This window comes from Trachinotus anak, unplaced genomic scaffold (genome assembly GCF_046630095.1).
Source record: "Trachinotus anak isolate AG129_WGS33_773 ecotype Australia unplaced genomic scaffold, CSIRO_AGI_Tana_v1 ptg000001l, whole genome shotgun sequence".
Lineage (NCBI taxonomy): Eukaryota > Metazoa > Chordata > Actinopteri > Carangiformes > Carangidae > Trachinotus > Trachinotus anak.
The window spans coordinates 7,287,347-7,310,221 of record NW_027273852.1 but is presented as its reverse complement, the minus strand read 5'-3'; the positions used below and the strand labels follow the sequence as shown (position 1 = coordinate 7,310,221).

General features: G+C 41.9%; 1 protein-coding gene across 1 annotated transcript in view; it reads right to left on the bottom strand.

Moving 5' to 3' along the window:
- myo10l3 (myosin X, like 3) overlaps positions 1 to 13,614 on the bottom strand; it is a 54,618-nt gene extending 41,004 nt beyond the window's left edge. Inside the window, exon 1 of the mRNA XM_071468628.1 lies at positions 13,297 to 13,614. Within this exon, the coding sequence (XP_071324729.1) occupies positions 13,297 to 13,317 (21 nt within the window). The 5' untranslated portion in view covers positions 13,318 to 13,614. The remainder of the gene's footprint in view (positions 1 to 13,296) is intronic.
- Between the last annotated feature and the right edge of the window lie 9,261 nt (positions 13,615 to 22,875).

The following is a 22,875-nucleotide window of genomic DNA, read 5'->3' as shown; positions in this document are numbered from 1 at the left end:
AATATGCATGGATTCCTCTAGGAAACCTTATACAAGGTCACCACTTCCAGACATCAATCCTCATTAAGTATTAACAACAGGCTGCCACGTGTGCGCGCACACACACACTCACATCCACGAGGCACTAATGCGTTGGCTACCAGGGTCAGGACAAAGATCAAAATGCTTTTGTTTAATAAACTCGATGTTTCCATGAAATCCATTCTGCTGGGTCGCAGAGACAAAGGGGGAATTAGTCCAAGAATTATTCTGATTCCATTAAATGGACTTGCTCAACATCAGAGTGATGACTGGCCTCTAGTCTTTTCTTTATTTTGTGATTAAGGCTTCCCTCTTGGATGAAGGGTCAATCAGCCCAACCAGCCAGTCTAAAAACCTACTTCCATCATCAAGGATTTTTTTTTTTCTTGCAGTCGGCCAATGGAGCACAGCTGAATAATGTGGCTCTCTCAAACCACAGGGGACAGCGGTGAGTGGGATAAAGGGGTCGTGTAAATTAGGAGGAGGCTGAGCGGGGGGGAGAGAGAGGGGAAAGAGGAAGGGTGCAGACACCTGATAATGTCCCGCCTCCCATTGTCTAGAAACAGAGGCAGACAAACATCAGGACACAAATATAACAGAGGCATTAACCGACATGTGGCCTCACATTAACACAGTTTCCATTTGATATGAGACAACTGGTAACAACAACACCGGTGACCAACTGTGTCCGCCTGGTACCAGTTTGGCATGCATGGACCGTTCAGTGAAAAGCTGCTTCACATGAGTTCAGTGAAGTCCAGTGAGGAGATTAACAGTGCTTACTCTATAGATTTTAAGAAGATCAGTTGCTGTTATGTAATTGGAAATCACAGGGGCTTGAATTCAGCTCAATATTACTGGTGCTCTTTATGTTTTGGAGGTTTTTATGTTTGTAACTGGAACAGTGGCGCTAACAAAGTGGAGAGACATGCAGGGAGTAGGTTGTAGTAATGAGTAATTATATGATTTGTTCAACAGGATAAGACAGCAGGCAAGCCATGACATGCAGAGCAGTGGGATGGTTCATAATACGGTGTAATTGTATACCACATGCCAGTGTTGCTTCTATTAAGAAATTTCAGTGACGCAAAATAGTAAAGGAAAATTTTTCCAAGAACTTGGTTCAGTTGCTGAGTCAGAGTCCTGGAGGTTTTCCAATCACATGCACGGGGACTTTCTCAAAAGGATGCCTCGTCACCAGCTTCAAGATAAAGACAGATAAAACTCTCCAGACAGCGTGCTTTCCAGTAATTAACTTAATAAATGGTTCATTGAATGAGTCAACACTAGGATATATGGTAAACCAAAAGTCAGCAACAAACTGACCCATCAAGACGCTAATGCTGGCTTGGCCTGCTGCACCAGCGTCTGCACAGTGACTTGCTCTCTGGAGAACTGCCCACCAGGCACTGTAATTTAAATTGGGCAAAAACAGCTACATCAGTACTAGATCATTTTTAGCTCTCTCTTGTTTGTTTTGTTTTTTGGGTTTTTTTGGCATACAGGTTTTTATATTTTATATAAATATAATATTTCAACATTCAAAAATATAGACTTGTATTTTATTTTTTGGACACAATCCTCCAGCAGTATAATTCAGAGACATTTAAATTGAAGAAAAAAAAACATTCAAGTAACATCAATAAGCAACTATGTAAACATAAAAAACAGTCAATTACGAACCTTCCAGTACCCCATACACCCCTTGTCCTCTCTCTGAGATGCTGCAGCCTTTCACATTTCTGAGATTTTAACTCTTTAAAATATAGACAGCTGACACAAAGTCATCACAGAATGAGGAAGCATTCAAATCTTGTTTCTTGTCAAATTAAAAGTCAGCTGAAATGTAATGATGTCAGGTGAAATTAAAGGTCATTGGCTGTGAGGAAAGTGAAATAAAAACAACCCATAAATCATTTTACCCTACAAACATAAAGACAGTTAGGTATGTCTTAAATAAACACGTGCATTTGTCTGGATAACTATTGGCCAGTAAAATTGAAGTTGGTAGAGGTGGTGGGGCTCTCCAGCAACTAGACAGCTCAAGAAAGCCAACACCACATGTTTTTGTCCATTTGTTTGTGGTCTTTGAATGTGAGTGTGCGCGCATGTGTGTGTGTGTGTGTCTTAAGACTCTGAAGCCGGAGGGTATAAAGTCAGGATGAATTGTCTCAGCAACAGATGGTCTCACTAAAACTCCTCCCCCTTGTCCCCTCCATCTTCAGTAGCTCCGTCACTAAATCAGGACAAAGGCAGCCACCTCTGACTGAGAGACTCAGAAGTTAACCAGGCAGAAATATCCCAAACAAAGGCCAGCTGGGACGCAAGGGGACATCAGTATCAGACCTGAATCAGCTGCTGAAGCACAACTGGCTACTCTGACTGAACCACAGAAACAGCGTGTGTACTTCTCGCTTACTCATCATCAGAAAGAACTGCGCTGACTTGGTACCGAAGCACAGTCTTCCCAGGATTTAATTATCAGGTGTAAGTTAACTCCACTATCGTGGTTCTGGTAACCAGATGTTATAACAGCCCCATTAAAAAAACACAGCTGAACTGCCGCCATGACATTTCCAGCTCGGGCTAATTTCAAATTCTTAATGCTGCATGTCACCGGGCATGTGTAGCACGGCTGAGGCTGAACCGATGGACAATGGTGATCTGATCCACTGACACAGGCTGCACAGCGACGTCCCATCATGCTCTCTGACACAGAAACCACTCGGGCTGAATGATGTGATCTCAGAGGTGGAGGCTTGAGTTTCTGCTGCTTGTATAATGACATCCAGCTCAGAGATTTGCTAATGAACGTGCCTTAAATATTTAAGGGGATACACAGTACAAGGTGCCAAGGCTCTTTCTCTGCTGTCTGGCGCAGTCAGTATCAGGTGATCACATCAGCCAGAACAAAAAAAAAGCTAATTAGCTCAGCCTGACTTGGACACAGTTGAACAATTAGGTATGAAGAGCTAATTTCTTGGATCATAGTGTGGTTTCAGGGCGAGGTGAGTGAACGCCTGCCCAGCGGACAGCAGCACGGGCGGCTGCTGGTGTTGCAGTAAGGGCCGAACGCTGGCCAGGACTGACGCCTGGTTGAGGGGTGAGCACATCCAGCTGGACTCCTGACAAGCATCTAGTTTGTTGAGGACAGGAACATATCCACCAGGAACATGCACGAAGAAACTGTTGCTGCTTTCACTTGTCGTTGACAAATTTCCCCAGTTCTGTCTGTTTAGTTGAGTTATTTATATATATATATATATATATATATATATATATATATATATATATATATATATATATATATATATATATATAATTATTTGGTTTGCAATCTTGTTTTTCTAAGATCAGTATAAACTCTGAGTTCTCAGTGACCTACTGTGTCAGATTTAGAAACAGATGTTCAAAAACACATCTTGCACTCAGCTTCAGTTCTCCACAAATACCAAGATGTACCAGCATTACCACAAGAATAGAGAGGCATAAGGCCAAGTCACTAACCCTGTGTGACCCCATTCAGTGTGCCTGGACAGATGTGCAGTCCTGGACAATGACCTGCATTTAAAAAGGTCAAAAAGCATATTGACGCTTGCCTTCATGTCTCATATTTTCATGAAAAATAAGTCTGTTGCGGGTAAATATTATCTAGTGTTCATCTAAAACTTTGTACTTTGTACAATGAAATATTTTTTTCCTGTTCAGACATTTCACTAACTCACATGGCTTTGGATTACAGGCAGAAACCCACACAGACTTGGTCGAAGACCATGAAGACACCCACCTCATAGACTGAACACAAGTCACAGATGGAAAAAGAGCTGTTAGTTAAAATTTTTCAGATATTAGGCTTTTGAATTTGGTTTTAACAGCTTTACACAGAATAATAAAGTCACAGGAATGTTTGTAGCCAGCAATATTTCAAAGCCAGGCAACAATGGAGAAATGTATTGCTTTATCCATTAAAAAGGAACCTAAGCCAAATTCAGGGACTGTAACCAAATCTCCTGAATGCTGAGTGAGTGGAATGAGGAGGAATCCGCCAAGTAGCTGGTGAGATTAAATAAGTAGGCTGAGCACAGCCGGGAGGGGAATGTGGGCAAAGGTCCCTCTGGGTCTTTGGGCACAAGATTTCCAGTGAGGCAAAAGCTGTACATCCTACCAACAGTAAAACCTCAGCTGAAAGTTACTGGAAATTATTTCACGACACAAACTCGGGAAGGCGGGTATTTATTATCTAACTACTACAACACTTAAAAAACTGGCTCACTGAATCTAAATGTTTTGTGCATGTATGGGCCAGTCAGTCAGGGGTTAAGTGCCATTCTCCAAGGCTCTTCACCCACGTTATTGAAGGAAAGGAAAAGCGTCTCATTCACTTTCTTGCACAGATTTTCCAAGGATTCAGTCTTGCAGCTCTCAGCTAACATACTGGCTTTTGTTACCATCAAGTCACCGTCATCAGGGAAACATTATTAACAGGGATTCACTACCAATCTGCCTCTGCATGCCCCTTTCACGTTTTCTTATTTCTTTGTTTCCTTGCTATCACTATAATGTTTGCCTGCTGCACACTGCCCACAGCCAGCATGGGGTGAGGGTGGGGAAGGGCAGGGTTGGTGACCGAGTGGAGAAATCAGATGATTAAAAGCAACCTCTAGCATCTGTGCTGGAAGATGTATGAATTAATGATGGAGGGAGCAGCTGATCAGGAATTAGCTAATGGAGGAGGAGGAGTCCCATGGGGAGCTGGGTTTCCCCAGTCTGTTGTGGAAGGAGGGAGGTGTGTGTGTGTGGGGGGGGGTCAACAAAAAAAAAGAGTGGAGGATGCAGTTCATCAATTGTTCTCGACTCCAGAAACTGCCTGTGCCCCCTGCAGAGGAAGCTAAAAACAGACTTACAGCGGGATGGCCTGAAGGCAGCAGCCTCATCAGTTGACACTGTGAGGCGACCAGACATGTGGCTCAGTAACTCAGTGCTGTCGTGCATCATTCTCATGATCAAAGGCTGTTTTGGTTAAAGCAGAAGGTCTGTAAACGATTAAGTTATAAATACAACTGTGTCAGTAGGGTAATAGAAGTTAAATATATGCAGAGTAGCAATGATTTGTAACATTATCGCTGTCCTCGAAGCTCCTTTCCTTAATATGCTAAATGAGCAACATTATCAGTCCACCGAGTAAAGCAAGTGTGTGTGTTGGTGCAAGAGCATGTGCATGTGTTTACGTGTGTGACTGTGTCTGCTTTGTTTTGTAGTGTGTACAATATGTCTGCTGTCTGTCTCTGTCTCTGTATTGGGAGGTTTAGACAGAACCTCCCCCATCATCATCTCAGGGTGCTAATCTTTCGTGTTGCTAATGAGTGTATTGAGGAGAATTTGCATAACAAATCACATCTTCAGGAGCATGACATAAAGGAGACGTACACTTGACACTCTGCCACATACTCCTGGCACAGTGTCCTGCTTTACATCCTTATCCTGCGTGAACATATTTCCATTGCAACACTTTTCCACAGCGATCAAAGCGTTAGTATGATCCTGTGCTCAGGTTTGTGACACTTTTTGAACAACAGAAAAGGTTAAATGATGCGATTACTGCACATTTGATTGGATTTTCAGCAAAGCTTCATGACGTAGGTTATCTACAGACCTACCTGCCTCTCCCCCTCCTGTCTGTGATCTACATACCTAACCCTCTCTGTACTCATCTGTCGACTGTTATATATGAGGACTGGGTCACACAGCAGGGATCCCAGAGATATCCCAGGAATGCTGCTCAGTCAGGACTGTCAGAGACCGAGGATGTGTGTGTCTGACCGTGTGAGACATTACTAAGTAACTAGGCTCCTGTTACTCTGCCTTTCACCTTCACTCGTATTTCATGCTGTCCAAGAATGACTGTTCCGAATGCTGGGGATCCTCCTGTCTTGGATTATAATTTTTAACATAAATTACATTGCTGGAACAATTTACTGTTTCATCAACTAACTTAAAAATGAATAATTATTGGTCAAGTAAAAATAGAAAATTTGCTGGTTACAGCTTCTCAAGTACTCAATGTTTTTCTGTGTACATATGCTCAGGTTGACAGTTTAAGCTCACAATTTTTATAATGCGGGGGAGCAAGGGAGTACTGCTGGTCCGGATGACGTAACTGTGTCCAAAATGACTGCTCACATTACAGTTACATAGAGGACTGTGCAGCTTTTTAAAGTTCATCGTGTTCACCTATATTTTTATACTTTCTGAGGATGAGGGTGTGAGGGAAGGCTAACATGTAGAGTCTTGAAAACATAGTACATTTCTCCTCACGTGAGTCTCATTATGTCAGTGTATCATCACACAAAAAGCCTCAGGCCTGACCACACACACACTCATGTTTAATAAAACAGGCTGGGAATGGGTGGGAACACTAACAAGTCATGACTGTGGATTGTGCCATGCTGTGTTGTTTGCTTCTGTTAAGCACCAAGGTGCCAGTTAGACTCTTCAGGCCATGGCAGTCAAGGATCATGGAGTGTGGGACTCATAAATAAACCCAGCAGGGTGTTCACCCTCATCAGGAGGGAGTCAACAATGTTACAGTTTTTATATATATTTTTCCTTGGGCTATTTCCCCTTGTGTTGTAGCAGTATGTTTAACCTACACTCACGGGATGGTTTAAGTTAGAGACACACATACCCCATTCTGTAATAGGCCGCCTCCATGCACAATAATCATAGGGGGCTAAAAAAGGAAAGTCAACATCTGGGCTGGGAACAGTAATCACAGGTTGGCTGTTATTAAGCTGCCAGATGAGACCTCTCAACTGAGAGGATTTAAGCTACATTCATTACCAGCTCACAGTGTCTATCAGGTAGGGCAGCCAAAGTGAAGGACAACAGATATTTATTGTGCGAGGGTAAGCGGCGATAAACAGGAACTTTCATTTTCTCTGGTTAAGTATCCAGGACAAATACACAGCACACAAATCTGGTAGGAATGATCTGGGCTAGAGTCCATCTTTACCTGCTGGTGATGTGAACGGGCATTACTGAAAATCTCTCTGAGGCGTCAAGACGAGACAGGACAAAGTATCTGACATGTTTAACATGAGCACACCACAGAGAAATCCAGTCAACTTTCAGTATGACCAACTTAAGTTTTCTCTGATGCCAAACGTGGTTACTTGCCAGGAGTGGGTGGTGGTGATGGTCGCTTGCCGTAGATTAAGCCATTGTTGCGTTTACAAAACAAAAGGTTATAATACGTCCTCTGAGCAGTGCTGCTTCTTCAGGGCAGGCTGGACACTACGGTGACTCGGTATCGGAAAGTGATCAGATGTTCAAGATTCAGCAGAAGAGAAGACGAGAAGAGATAGAAATAGAGATAAAACAAGAGCCAACACTGGTGTTGTTTTCCACCAATGGAGACAGCTATTGGTTAGTAAAGGAATGACGTTTGATGCTGAACTCGAAATGTTTCTCCTTGACTGGTAAGAGAACAGCTGTTAATGCTGATGTTGGCTATATAGCAACAGCAAAACTTATATATGGCTCTTCTTGTCAAATAATGACATATCAATTCGTGGATTTAAGAGTTGATGGTAGGTGGATTTTGTTTCCTTTGGACAGATTCAGGCTAGCTGTTTCCCCAAGCTTCCGTCTCCAACTAACCTGCTCCAGCTACATATTTACCTTACAAACATGAGTAACGTTGATCTCAGCCAGAATGTGAACATTGGAACTTGTACAGGAAAATAAGCACCTCTCTCTTTTGAAATAGTTCTTTTCTGCCTTGGACAAAATAGTTCATTTACATCAGACCATGAACTATTACTTATACAAGTCCAGACTGAACTCTCCATTACCGTACAGTGATTTCTTCATTTCACTCTAAATCCACAGTGGTTGGGGATGTTCTCTTTCATCACAACCTTGTTGACATGACAAATTAGTGAATCGCCCAAGTGCTCAAAGGTGATTTATATTACAGAGAATGACACACCCATGACTGCCCTGATAGGAGCACACACACACACACACACACGCACACAGACGCACGAAGGACAGGAAGGATGGGCGTTCAAGAGTACACTGAACGTCATGATTTTTATGAGCAGTGTCTTGTGAACATACTGCCTACAACACTCAGACCAGTTATTCGAAAGAATAGTACAACATTCTGGGATATATGCTTATTTGCATACTTGGCGAGAGTCAGATGAGAAGACTGATTCCACTTTCTCTCAGACTGGATACAGGGGCTGGTCTGGCCCTATCCAGAGGTTAAAATCCTCCACCCACACCTCTAAAGCACACTAGTTAACACATTTTATCTTCTTGATTCAACTAATATGAAAATCAAATGTAAACACGACAGATTGCAGGGAGCTATTGTGTCTGACAGTAGAAATAGTCCAGCATATAACTGCAACCTTTTTACACGTATGAACGTATGAACTCGTAAGCGTTACCTTTGTTCCAGTTTTCCGCTGTGTCCAGTGATTCTTGCTAAACCAAACTAACCAGCTGATAGATTTAGGTAGGTTTACTGGAGAGATTAAACAATGTAAATCAGTCTTCTCAAGAGAAAGCAAATAAGCGTATTTCCCAAAATGTTGAATGACTGTGAACAAGCAGGAAAAACCACCAGGGACTCTATGAAAACGTCACTTCATACAGCAACTGTTTGCCCATCATTGTGAGCTAATACGCAATCAGTCCTGCATTATTTGTTGTTAGTGAACATACTGTAGAAAGATGAGAGGGTGTTCCTCGGGTCTAATCACTGCAAACGTCGATGGCTTTGTCTGAAGGGCTTGGTGATGTAGCAGGTTAAAGCTTAAATCAACAGCATGGTGTCAGCAGGAGGTTATCACAGCACTGACCTCCCCATGTGTCAGCTCGCTGATAGACATGGGTCAGGTTACTGATAGAGGCACAAGAAATGCAAACACAAGCCAGCGAGGCGAAAAGACCAGATTCAGACAAAGATCTAACAGTTGATTAGTTTCAAAGCAAAGATGGCCAGGCTACAAGCGTAGAAAAATGTTTCTGTTGAAATGGAAAATTCAAATTCAACAAATCCACATTTTTTTATCACGAGCGGTGGCTTCAAAACCTTAATCACCTCCCCTAACACTGAGAAACTCTGTCATCATGAGAAAGGATTATCCATGTTATTTGGCTGTTATTTGGCTGTTGGCAATTAGTCCCAGTGCTCTTGTGACAGATTAAACTACCTCCAGACTGTACCAAAGCTGCAGGAGTTCTGCTGACACACACATAACCCACTGCCTTAATAATACCTCCCTCTGTTTGTTCATAAACAACCAGCCCTGTTAATTTACCACAACTCCGAGGCACTCAGCAGCACTGTTTGAAAATCCCCTCCTCTGATGCGATAATTCACATGAAAACCACTTCAAGTTCATCACAATTCGAGACAGCTGCTTCGAAAATGATTCACAGGAATGCAGGACCCATTAGCCATTTTTGTAGCTTTCCTTCCTTCCTTCCTTACATCCTAACTTCGCTTCCTGACATCCTTCCCTACGCCCTCAGCCGCCTGCGTGGCTTGAGGTGAAGAGCGGTGAGCTCAGATTCTCAGCTCTCTAAAGTGGCAGCTGGAGGAAGTGACAACTGGGTAGAAAAGACCCTGCCATCGCAGGAAAAAAATAGTCCACCGTCAGGAGCATCAGGCTGGCCTTTCTCACGTTACCCATTTCACTACAGAATGCTTACGGAGCATGCCGAGCCACGGCACCAGCTTCAAAGAGCCAGACATAAACAGCACCTAGAGCAATGAGGGATGTTTCAGGATGGGGAGAGTGTGTCTGTCTCTGTGTGTGTGTGTGAGGGGGGGGGGCTGCTGGTGATGGTGTGAAACCTAAAGCCTTGCCCCCCAGCGCTCTACAGTGCATGGATGACAGGCGGCCATGACCGGGAATTTCAGAGGTCAGGGTCGGGAATTTGGGATTCCCTCTGTCTATCTTTGAGAGGGTGGAATTTGGTGTGTAATGCAAGGAAGGAGTTAACGGGTGTGGAAAGGTCCTCGTGTGGCTTTACAGCGTGTAGCAGCTGCCGCTATAAGGGAACTGATTACCAAGTTTAGAAATGCACATAGTTGGGATTCAGCTTCGTCAACAGGATGTTTCACAAAGACATGAAAAATCTAATTGGAGCTGTGGTGTGTGAATGTGTGATTGTGTGTGTGTGTTTGTGTGTGTGATCTCACGGTGATTTCATCTGTGAAGAGATAAAAGGGAGGAAGAGAAATAAATCTGTCTTTAAACACACACACACACACACACACACACACACACACACACACACACACACACACACACACACACACACACACAAGCCTATTTGTGGGACTAAACGGTGTAATGTTCATATTCCCTGACATATGGAAGTCTAGGATGACCAAACCCAACAGCCTGACAAGATCTCTGGCACACTCCAAGTATTTGTGTGTGTCTGGTGAGTGACACCCATTCTGAGGATGGATTGGGTGTGGAGTAAAGCCGGTGGCACTGAGGGTTTTACGGTGCCGCATGTGCTCCTGAGAGGAAAGGTGGCGCCGATGGACAGGATGGGCTTTCAGGATATAGGCCTACCTCTGAGCGCACACCCTTGTGCCTGCCACTCCTCTGCCAATATCTCTGACCCCGTCACCATCTTCATCATCCGTGCTAACAGGATGCGAGGGAGAGCTGTCTCTGGATTTGTGCAAGGTAAATTGACCTGAGATGCTTGATAAATGCAGGTCAGCATTAATGTCAACAAACCTGGTCTGTGATGGAATCCTTTTAGTAGGCAGATTCTGATCTGGGTTCATTCAGTTATATGAAAGGTTTAAAAGTTCAGTCATATTATAACTGCATTGACATCCAAATCCATAGCTGCCCAGAAAAGATTGATTAACAGTAATTAATCATGCAATATTCATCCTGCAGCAGTTGATTTCACTGAGTTGAGTTTAATCCTTGTCTTACTTCACTTCCAGAATTCCCGCTTAATTAAATCCACACTGGTAGCACTGTGGCATTCAAAATGCCGGCTTCCTTCCATGACCCAATAGTCATTGAAAAACCAGGGCAGTTCATTCATGTATTTTAACACAGTTCTGCATCGAGAAGTGAACCCGCCCGCACAGATTCACCTGTACTGATACTTCTTCCTGCAGTTGCAGCTGCAGAGGCAGACTTTGTTTTTACATCTCAAGTCAGCTGAATTGCCTTTAACCACCGAGCCCTTTCAGTAGCTGCTCTGGAGCTTGTGATCATGTAACACGACCTCACTCAGTTGTCATATAATTGCAGAGGCGCAAATTTCATTTGTTTGTGAGCGCTTCAAGAACTCCTCATCTGAGTGACTCACTGCCGGAGATAATTGGATAGGATGAAAACCTTTCGGTTTTCAAGGTCCAGAACAAACTATCAGTCTCAACATCACTAAGGCAGTTTTCATTGCTGGACTATGATACTGGATGCTCTATTAATCATTATACTCTGACCAAATTACATGTAGAAACTTCCCGGATAAACTCTGTTGGTCGAGACATGGGACAGCACAGTTTGCTTCACTCAAGGTGAAAAGCAACATACTACATAGCCACATTAGATAGGGAAAATGGGGCCTGGATGAAGCCAAAGAGATCACACAGTTGGTCCAGGACAAAAGATACACACCAAATTACTACAATGATCTCTGCTGAGCTGAGCTAAAATAATAACCTTCCTCTGTACAGAATATCACTCTAATAAAATCAGATTATGACCCAAAATCCATCTCACCCCAATCTGTTCGCTACATTCTTGGTTTATACAACAGAAAACTGAAACCTACAGTTCAGAGATGACATGATTCTAACTATATGCACTTTTGGAGGATAATGCCTTTTATATTTGGACTTAATTTTTGTAAAGAAACATTGTTCAGTCTGACCACTCTCTTGCCAAAACTGACAAGAATTCAGTAATTTCTCTAAAACGTCATCCTTGTAATGTGGAGACAAACCGCATTAGACTGCTGGTTGCTAAAACTCACAGTTGGACACCATAATAATGTCATTTTTTGAGGGCTGGTGAAACCAATCATTAAATTATGAAACTAATTTAAAAGTATATTATTGGGCTATTTGAGGTTATTTGTTCTTTGGCAGGACAGAGGTTCCTGTTTGACCACAGATGCTGTATGTAAAACACTGTGGAAAAGTATTATTTTCCATTTACTTATCTACCAGTCCGAAGCTAGGTATCAAACCGGTTTATCACTGTTAAGCATAAAACATGGTCGACAATGACAAAAAAAATGACAAAAAAGCAAACAATGCATGAGCTATAAAGTTTGACACTATAAAGCCACTGGCAATAAGAGTGTAGAGTGTGAAGCAGCTCACACAGAAAGAGCCACCTCCCAATATCATTCCCACACTGAGTCACAGCACATCACAGTGGTGTGATGGGCAGACCTGGCTGATGCTGGCGGCAGACGTACAAGAGGTGGAGGGACCATTAGAGGAGGAGACTCTCTCTCTCTCTCTCTCTCTCTCTCTCACACACACACACACACACAGTCTCTCTTCCTGTGAGTGTGTGTGCCCTCCTCTGAGTCAGAGGGGAATGACAAATCAGACCTATAGCCAGTCTACATATCCTCTCAGTGTATTTGTGTTGGTGTCTGGGCTGATTTGCTGATGACACATCCAAACTTTCATGGGGCACACACTCAGCATTTACAGGCAGTGTCTGCTGGAGTCTCTGCCACAGACTAAAACTACAAAAGACTTCTTTTTTCTTTTTTTTTTAAATCAATCTGAGGCATAGAGAATGGCACTGATGCTGTCACACGAGTCCTGCTTGTCAATAATGAAATTATATGGTCAGAACTTAAGGAGATATTTTAAAGTCAAGCGCAGCACTACCTAATGCTCTTAAATGTACCGGGGGCTTGGTGGGGTCCTGAGGATCCCACCACAGCTGCATCCTGCAGGCACACCGCCGCCAGTCCGGGATTTATCAGTGGATGAGAAAGCATCACACACATGAAATAAATAAAATTTTTAAAAAAGTGGTGTTTTCATAGATTAAAGTGAACTTACGCTTTCCAGTGGCTACAATTTGAGCTGATCTGAAACCAGCCAGGCTCAGAAACGCGCACAACACAACACGGTAAAGCAAAACAAAGAGCCGCCGAGCTCCCGAAATCATCTGGAAGTCCCGTTGAAAGTAGAGAAGCAGACACAAACGCATCCGGTGCAAGGAGACAACAAAGCCAACTCACCTCTGCAAAGAAACTATCCATTTTAAGCGGTGCCCGACCTCTCGTCCCTTTGTAGTCTGAGTTCAGGGTACCACAGCTGAGGAGGAGGAGGAGGAGGAGGAGGAGGAGAGGAAGCTACACTCCCGAATGATTTCCATCCGCTTCGTTTAAATTAATGTTTAAAAAAGTTCTTATTTCCGGAAGCTCTTGATCAGTCCTACAAATCAGAAGCGAGGCATGCTGTGGTCCTACTTTCGGGACACTTCAGTAGAAGCCGTGTTCCCTGTGCGTTTGCTGGATGTCCCGAGGAGCCGCTGTGGTGCTGCGCCGCGTTTCTGCTGTCTACTTATTTCAATGAACCCGGCACATTATGCAGAGAGGAGGAGCCCGCAGGGTCACAGACCTCCCCTCAGCACACGCCCTCCCTGTGCCCGTTTCCACAAAGGCTCGAATCACTTTTAAGGATGTGCACATTTCCCCTGTTTTTTTTTTTTGTTTGTTTTTTTTTCTGTGTACTGTTTATTTAAGACATGGGCATTTCAGACGGGAATAAGTGTACAGGAGGAGGAAATGTTGCAGGTCAACTGCTTCAGCATAGAGAACTCACTCCCATGTTATCCAAGTGTGTATGAGACAGACTGAGGGTGAGACGGATCCTTATTTTGACTTCCTCCTTTGGGAAAAATAAACTGAGAAGGAAGAGGAAGAGACAGATCATGGGGGGGGGGCAAGCCGGCTTTATTTTAGTCAGTGATTGTTTACCAAGTGATATGGGTCTCAGGACATGTGCAGTCTGATTTGTGTGTGTGTGTGTGTGTGTGGGACATTGAATCCTGTGATGACTGCTGAAATGAATGAACTAATCTATTGGATTGGTCCAACAGATGAGACGCCCGAGTAGCTGACATCAAATTAAGTACTGCTGAGAAGTGCTGAGAAAGATTTGATAATTATTACTTAATCTTTGATCAAATATCCTGAAGAAAAGCACTTTTTACATTAAACTATTTTCTTTTTTTCAAACTTTAAATGGCTGGCCTCTGTTTATGCAAAACTGACCAATGCATGTGGGAAGTTAGATTTATTTTCCAAGACAGTATTGAAAAAAGTATTTCTAATCATTCCCTGTAGTTCAACCCACATAGTCCTTGCTAATGGTAATATAAACTGACCAACTACTAAAAGTACTGCCTCTTTTTTTTTCTGGCACATACAGAAACCGTATGGCTGAATTTCACAGCTCTCACCAACCCCATATAAAACTACAGCCAATGTGCTATCAGCGTGGACAAGCCGGGTGTAACATTATAGCATGAAACAGAAGTGCCCAAGTAAACAGTGGCTGTTGAGGAGAGTAGAGCACCCAGCATGCTAACATTTGCTGAAGACCAGACCAGAGTGAGAACTGGACTTACACTGGTCAGGTGGGTAAGTGTGATTGAAGACAAGGAGGATTTTTGCCTTGTGCTGTTTGTTGCACGCGTGACCACTGTACTTGTTAAGTGCAGTGTGTATTCATTCAAATAGACCATGTACTTACTGTACAGACATTAGCTGCAATGTTAGATGACACAATCATCAACTGTGTGGTGGTTGTGTGCATATTTTGAGAGAGCTCACACTGTCATATCAAAACCCATGACGGACTCGTGGTCTTTCCGATATTTCAGTCCAGCCTATTCTGTTTTGTCTCTGAGTTTATGCTGTGAGGTCAAACAGCTATTTTTTTATAACTTGAGCACTAAGGGGGACTTTGTCTCTGTGGGGGACCAGTCATGTCTTCACATTGATTTTAAATGCACTTCACGACAGAATACACAAAGGGCAACCGTTTGCTAACACACGTTATCTTTCTGTCTTTCTGCCTCTTAATGGTCAAAGGTCACCCCACACTGCTTTAAAGCCAAATGTAACTGACATGATTACATTTTTTTCTTGTACATGTTTTTACATTAGCTACTTTATAGTAATCACACTAGTCTCCTGGTATTTATATCATTTATTCCTGAAGAAATCCAATCTTCTTTATTTTTTTATTTATTCTTCTTGGGGGGAAAAAAATCAAAGTGTGCTTGTGCTTTTTTTCTTGAATTTGTTGTGTAATGTTAACATTTGACTGTGTCATACCTATTTCATGTATGATGTTTTAATTTTATTCTTTAAATATATTTTATTTTTTCAATAGTAAAGAAATAGTTCTCACTTTTGAGGAAATGATTACTACCACTACTGTTACACATGGTGAGATTAGCACACAGAAGCAAACAGTTGCCTTCAGAAGATTATTGAAAGGCAAGATAGTAAATTAAACAGTGAAGATTTGAGTCTATATTACATTGTACAGTTTCTCCACACTCACCAGATGGATCTTTACTGGTTGTATTTCAAACTTATACATTCATTTCCAATGAAGAAGAGGAAATACACAAGCGTTTTAATCTGTGACCTTATGCTGGTAAGATCAGCCACCCAGGCTTGACCTGTGGATAACAGCGGATAGACTAATACAAGTTAATCTATATGCAGTAGTCATGCAAGAGATCCCGTCTGGGAAATTGTGTTGCGTCTGTTATGTAATCAGTGTTGACTGAACAGCAGCTAATACAGCAAAGCATAAGGTTTGCACGACCCAAATGCAGTCAACAAATCAGCAGATGCAGTTCAAGGATTTATTAAATGAATATTGTTTTGTTAATATGGACTTTATTGGCAATATGGGATGTTTGTTTTTTTATCAATACAAACCTGCTCAATGTCAACATCAAATCCCCCTCAAACATATCGTACAATACTATAAGTAAAGTATACATCAAATTAGGGCACTGACGGCGTCTCTCAATAGACCCTAAATAAACCCCAAATCTTGCAAATGCTCTTGAATTTATCCTTGAACTATTGACGTGCAGGTGAACTCATAGGATTGGACAAGCTTGTTGTGGTGAGTTAGTAATTCCTGATTATAAGGACAGAAGCAGCTTTTTACAGGAAAAGTCCAGTCATTGTTTATTGTTCCTGTAAGGACTTATAGAGAATAATACTAGAAAAATCCCTGCGTCAGTGCCACAGCTAGTCAACCGCTCAGAGACCTTTTGACTGTGGCAGGACTGACGCGCAGCTTGTCCCCTCAGAGTCACGCTGATTCCCCGTCCAAAAAGCCGCTCTGATTCTCTGCAATGTCACACAGATTAATCAGTATATGTTGGTTACTTCGCTTTAATGTAATCTTCTGTCATGCACTGCAATTTTTACTTGTTTTTGTGTGTATTGTGCTTTTTTTTTTTACAAAGCGATGTCCTTCTGTGACCTAATGGTACAGAAGATATTTAGTAGAATCATATATCAGAACTGCAACAAAGGCATTTACAGCAGTATTTGATAGCATTTGTAAAAAAAAAAAAAGCATGGTTAAAATTATTTTGTAACTGCGCCAATTAAAAACCACCATTACTTGTGGTGAACAATTACAGGGTAACACTCTGATTTCAATAACTTAAACACAGTTCAGTGTGTTTAACTGTATTTAACCGTGTGTTTGGAGGAGGCTTTAGAATTTGTGAGTGGTATTGGACAGTATAAGTGAGTGTATATTTGATATCAGAATAAGCTTTCTGCAGGGAACAGTTCACATCATGTCCCAGGTGATTTGACCTTAATCTTAAAATCAGAGATGAACACCAGCTCTGACTGAAAGTAGACAAGCTGGTGAGGAGATTGAGCTTTACACGGACTAAGCATTGCGCATTACACATTTGCCAAAACCAAACAATAGTGAAAGAGCTGCTCTTTGCGTGAGCTGGCAGGCAGAAAGTGGATTGTGTGTGAGAGCTTTCTTTCTCTCTACCTGAGAGGACAAAGAGAACAAGAACAAAACATCCATTTGGTCATCAAGATCCCCTGAGGCACCGGGGGAAGGGGTGAGGATCACTGACCTGCTGTTTTTGACTCCTCTATCAGCCTACAGGTCTGCATATGCTAGTTTGGTCCTTTGAGGAAAAGAATTGCACAGGTGAAGTATGAGCAGTGCTTTTCTTCTTCAAGTCCTTTCTTGTACTAAAGTGGGTTCAATATTCAAAAACAGTGGAGGGCCGTCGCAGCAGGAAAATGGCACCCACCACTAAAGAGGAAAACACCTACATTTTTTGTTATTTTTTAATGAGGAAAAAAAATCCTTATTTTCAGACCAAGCACAATAACATTATTACGTCTAAATAATAGCACATAAAACAATGTCTTACACCATTTGCTCTACAAAAGTACAAGTAGTGGGAGATGTGGTCCTACACCCTAACTTTACTTCAGTGCTGATTGCAGCAAAAGTTATCATTCTCCACTCTCCACTATCTTGTCTTCTTCTACAGTCTTTTCGGCATATTGCTGTCAGAATGAAGGAGGTATTTGGATAAGTGCATGTCACAGTTTATATTTCCATTAAATGTTTTCAATGAGGGTTGAAAGAAACAGATCGGTGACCCTATACATACCAGTGTGACCACAGGAGCAGACACCAGGCATACCACAGACGGACACAAAGATCAGCTGAGTGTCGGGTTTGAGAGACTAAACAGTTGTGCTCAGAGTGAAACTGAAAAGAGAAAGAGAATGGGATTGGACCAGGTATAACATGGCAACATAAATGTTGTAAAAAGCTTTCCAGTGTTGCATTTTACAGGCTGTAGAATGAAGTTCCTTGAGGCAGCAACACATACTGATCTACTGGACCATCTTTGCCACCACTTCCTGCTCTTACAGCATGTGGTGCATTTGTGGAAAGATCTGTGGCTCCGGAAATGGTCTCTACAGCCACTTGCAGAGTGGCAACAACAGACGGAGACAGTCGGAGTCAGGCACTGGATATACCTCAAGCAAGAAAGGAGGCTTTTTAACGGACGCCTCAAAACAAGGGCCAAAGTGAAGAGGTCATGTGACCATTTCGGATCAATCTCTTGGCTCTATCGTGTAAATGTCTGACTGAGCGCGAAAAACAGAGCATGACATGATGATTTGTGTGTTTGGAGGGCTAATGGAGGCAGACAGAGTGAGATTACGACCCCTTCATGGCAGAGAAGACCTCAGGCAAAGTTATTTAGGTCAGGTGAGGGACCCCTTTCCAGCCTTGTGTCAAATAATGGATAAGACTGGAGGTCTCATTGACTGAGAAGGATCGTTTGATTAGCTTTTTTGCAGCCATGAGCTGTTAGTCACAACCAGACCATGATAATCACTTAACTGGAAGGTGGTTTGATTATGTGAATGGCAGCCATCCATGTGTTACTGCCTGAAACCTGAGGACCAGCTGACAACAAGCACAAACATTGATCCACCCTCAGTAATATCATTATGGCACCATCTGCTTTTTTTAATGATTTATCCTCAAAGTCAGTGGCAACAATGTCAAACTCAACAAAGTTCTGACAATAAAGATGCGTTTCCAATCATTCATATTATTAGTGTTACTGGTACCAGGCCAGTAAATACTGATGTGAAGTCCACTAAAATGATGTTTGAAATCTGTAAGGATTCTTATTGTTGAATTACACTAAAGATAACTGATGTGTCCATTGTTTATTCGTGTTTCAGGATGGGGACTGCTGTGTCAGGGAAGCAGTGGATTATTGGACACACCCAGGGAACAAAGCAAACAGGGGGGGAGTGAGGGAGAGGGTGTAAAATTGATCGTATGTGATGTACTTTCGCTAAGATGGATGGGAAAAGGAGAGAAGAAAACACTCAGATAAAAACGGAACATCTAACAATATAACAAAGGTGATTCAATCTATATTGGATCACTCTCGCTGGCAGCGTGGCAATAATGTGTAAATATGGTTGATGACAAATCCTGGTGCCACATTTATTAAATTATGTGGCTGATCCTGGGACAGCACATAGCCAACAGCTCTCCCACTGAAAGCATTACTGACACCTACGTCAACAATATCTCCGCTGTTTTTATGATAGAGGCAGCAAGACGAAAATATTGTGTTAGTGATAACGATTCAGTGGATTCAATTATTCAATTGTTTTGTTTCAGTGTTATAGCTCTCAACTGTGTGTGTGTGTGTTTTTGTTTGTTTGTTTGTTTTTTTACCTCTAAGCAGATGCACATAAAAGAAATCTTTTCCCAGTTATGAAGGCAAAATCAAAATCAAATGCAAATTTAATCTAAACTATTGTAATTTTTTATATGCTTTTAAAGAGTTATTATGCAGCAAGGTCGTAGCCCTGCAATGTATGGATTTAATGCAGCAGGGAAGGGAAAAAGCAAACCCATATTGAAAGGAAAAATCATTAAATAACTATAGAAATAGAAATAGAAATAGACATAGACATAGACATAGACATAGACATAGACATAGACATGGACATAGAAATAGAAATAGAAAGCTTTTATTGTCATTGTATTGCAAAATAATTATGAGATTTAGAGTGCCACTCCATATGGTGCTATGCCATATGGTGCCACAAAAACCAAGCTGTGAGGTTGTACTTACTGTATGTACAGCCGTTGCACATATATCATATACATATCTTTCACCAGTTTAGCGCGTTGGAATGCTAACACTTGCTAATTAGAATTAAATGCAATGTACAGCTGAGGCTGATGAGAATCTTATTAGTTTTGTAGTTGACACATTTAATTTACACTCTGATGATGGTGCTGAATGAAAAAATAAGGGATCAGTATAGACAAAGCTATTAGTAAACATCCTCTGGAAACCTTATATGTCTGTATTAAATTTTGTGTTTAAATCCAGTCAGTAGCTATAGAGAGAGGCATCACAGGTTAACTGGAGCCTTTGACCTGTACGTGGCACTAGAACTAGAACTAGAACCAGAATTAGCAGGACTCATCCTCTGGGGGCCATGAATGTCTGTCCAAATTTTTGTGAAAATCCATCCTGTAGCTGGACTAAAGAGTTTTGGAGTGACCAGTGGACATTGCCATCACTGGAACCCTGACGTGAAAAAAAAAATAAAGCGACAAATAAACTGAGAAGGCTTGTGCACTGACAATCAACATATTGCTTGAATAGGAAGCGGGGGGGATGGAAGAACAACATTAATCACTGTGATTACGCTCACATACTAAGCCCCTCCATCAGCTATGATGGTTTGAGTCCCAGAAGCAGGATTTCACAATATATCTGACCACAAACATTCCTCCTCGGACTTATGAGCACCCCAACCGCATACCATACCTTCCTTAAGGCTGAAGAATGAGGTCCAGCTCACACACTTCCCATGCTCCCCCGCACTGTCAACTTCCTGTTTGTTTATACAGTTTCATATTTCAATGCTCCCACAGTGAGATTGCATTTTAATCTCTATCTGTTCCTGCCTGAGAGTTGCTTTAAGTAACCTGAAAAATTATGCCAAGGATGCAAACAGCTGCTGAGTTAAATCAGTCATAAAATGCAAACACAACAGTGGACTTTTGTCATGATAATGGTATGTTTTTGTTTATTGTTTAGTTTCTCAGAACAATTTACTCTCAGAGTCCAGAGTATTAGCCTGTGCGAGTCCAGCAGTGACTCACTGGTCATTCAGAGCCTGAGAACACACAGAGGGTACATTCCTCATTGTATCCGAAGCTCAGGACCGACATAAAGACCTGTGGGGAATTCTGCAGCGCCGTCTCATATCAAATGATTCATCTGCTTGAATCACAGACAGCTCAGCATTTAGCTTTCCCTTAAGTGTTACACCACTAATCAATGAGCTTTGCCTTATATGTTCACATTTGGCAAAGACATTTATTGGTGTGTAAAATAATAATAACAATAATAATAATAATTCTACAATCCATGATTGAAGATGCTATTAATCTAATTAATATTTTTATCAGTGGTAGGCTACATGATGTATTGTCATCTTTTACTTAAAGGTATAATATCTAACTTTTCAGCATTAAAAGACTTTTTGTTGAGTTGTTTTTTTTACATTAAATGTTTCCAGCAATTTTCAAACTCAGAGAAATATGCAATTGTAATCAAGGTAACGGTCCATTTCTTTCGCGTCATATCCCCTTTGCCCTTTTTTATAGTTTTAATGCCAGATTTTTACAATACACTTATTAGATCTTGGTCATTTTTAACTATTTATTTTAAGTGGATGAAGGATTTTAGTCATCTGGACATCCTGATGTTAAGTTATTAGAGAAATAATCAGAGCAAAAGTTAGTGACAGCATGGCTTGCACCCCCTCTGAGACGTCCTGTGTGTGCCGCACAACGTCAGACAAGCACTTTAATTATGGGGTCCGTTTGTTTCAGAGAGGTAGAGACCTCTGCAGATAATTCGGCACCCGCTATAAACCTCCTGAATGTCTGGATCTTAAGTTATCAGAGAGACAATCTGAGCAAACGGTTGGCTCACAACTCCACTGGGATGAATTTTAATGTAAAACTGCCTTATTGATTGTTTTTGTGTGGACTTAATCAACCTTCTGAACAACTGACACTGAAGGAATCCCAACTGAGAGTAGCATACTGCGATACAGTGGTGCAGTCAACTACTCCCATGATCCTGCTTTACTTCACAACGTCACAAAACTCTGTCTTTTGTTATTGCTTTGATTGAGAGACCCGTAGTGGCAGAACATTTCATACCCAGCATTTAAGCTAAAGCAGCAATTCCACAAAAAATGGAAAATAGCTGGATGAAGTGGAGATAAACTTATAAAATGGTTTCTGTACGGTTTTGTAATCTTCAAACTAACTTGTAACTGTATCTAATAGAGCAGAGTAGTAGAGTAGAAAGTACAGTATCATCCTGTCAAATGTAGTGAACTAGAAGTAACACATGTGGAATGGAAATATATAATTAAGTACAGCCAATGAGAAAATGTAATTTTCACTGCTTCACACCCCCTCCCCGGCAAATGTCAAACTCCAACAGTTTTTATGCAGCAGGAGGTATCAGGCAATAGAGCAGGTTGTCCACTAATTGCAGGGAGGAGGTTCAGTCCACATCTCCTCCTGTCTACGTCCAAGTGAGCGTCTTGGTGGCATCTCTGCATGTGAATGTGTGTGTGTGTGTGTGTGTGTGTGTGTGTGTGAGAACAGGTGACAGAGAGGCACACTTTAATGACCTTTAGTATAGAAACACTACAGTATAAACAGTAAAAAGGCTGAATAGTACTCCTCGTGACCAGTACACTGGTATTTAAAATGCAAATAAGTGTAAATTGGTGGAGTGACCCTTTACCATCAGCTGTTCCAAGTGAATTGCACTGTATTTCCGGGAGGTGGGGGGTATGTGGGGGGCAGGGGGCGTCTGAATCCACCTGCTTCCACCAGAGACGACAAAGAGGGCGTATTTTGGGGGGTGGTGGGACAGAAGGGATGGTTCAATCTAATTACAGACTCTGGGGAGATGACTTCACTGAGGTGACGCCTGACCCTAGGGTGAGTGTTTTTCTGCATCTCCCATCACATCAGGGGCAGGCCTCTCCAATTACAGTAGGCAGGTCTGGTCTGTACCTTTATGTAGTAATTAAAAAGGCAGACTCCAGTGTTTTGCAAGTCAAATTAAGTTTTAAAACCATGTGCAGTGCAGTGGATGCAACCCGAGCACATCTGACAGTGTCTGTGACTGCAGTAAA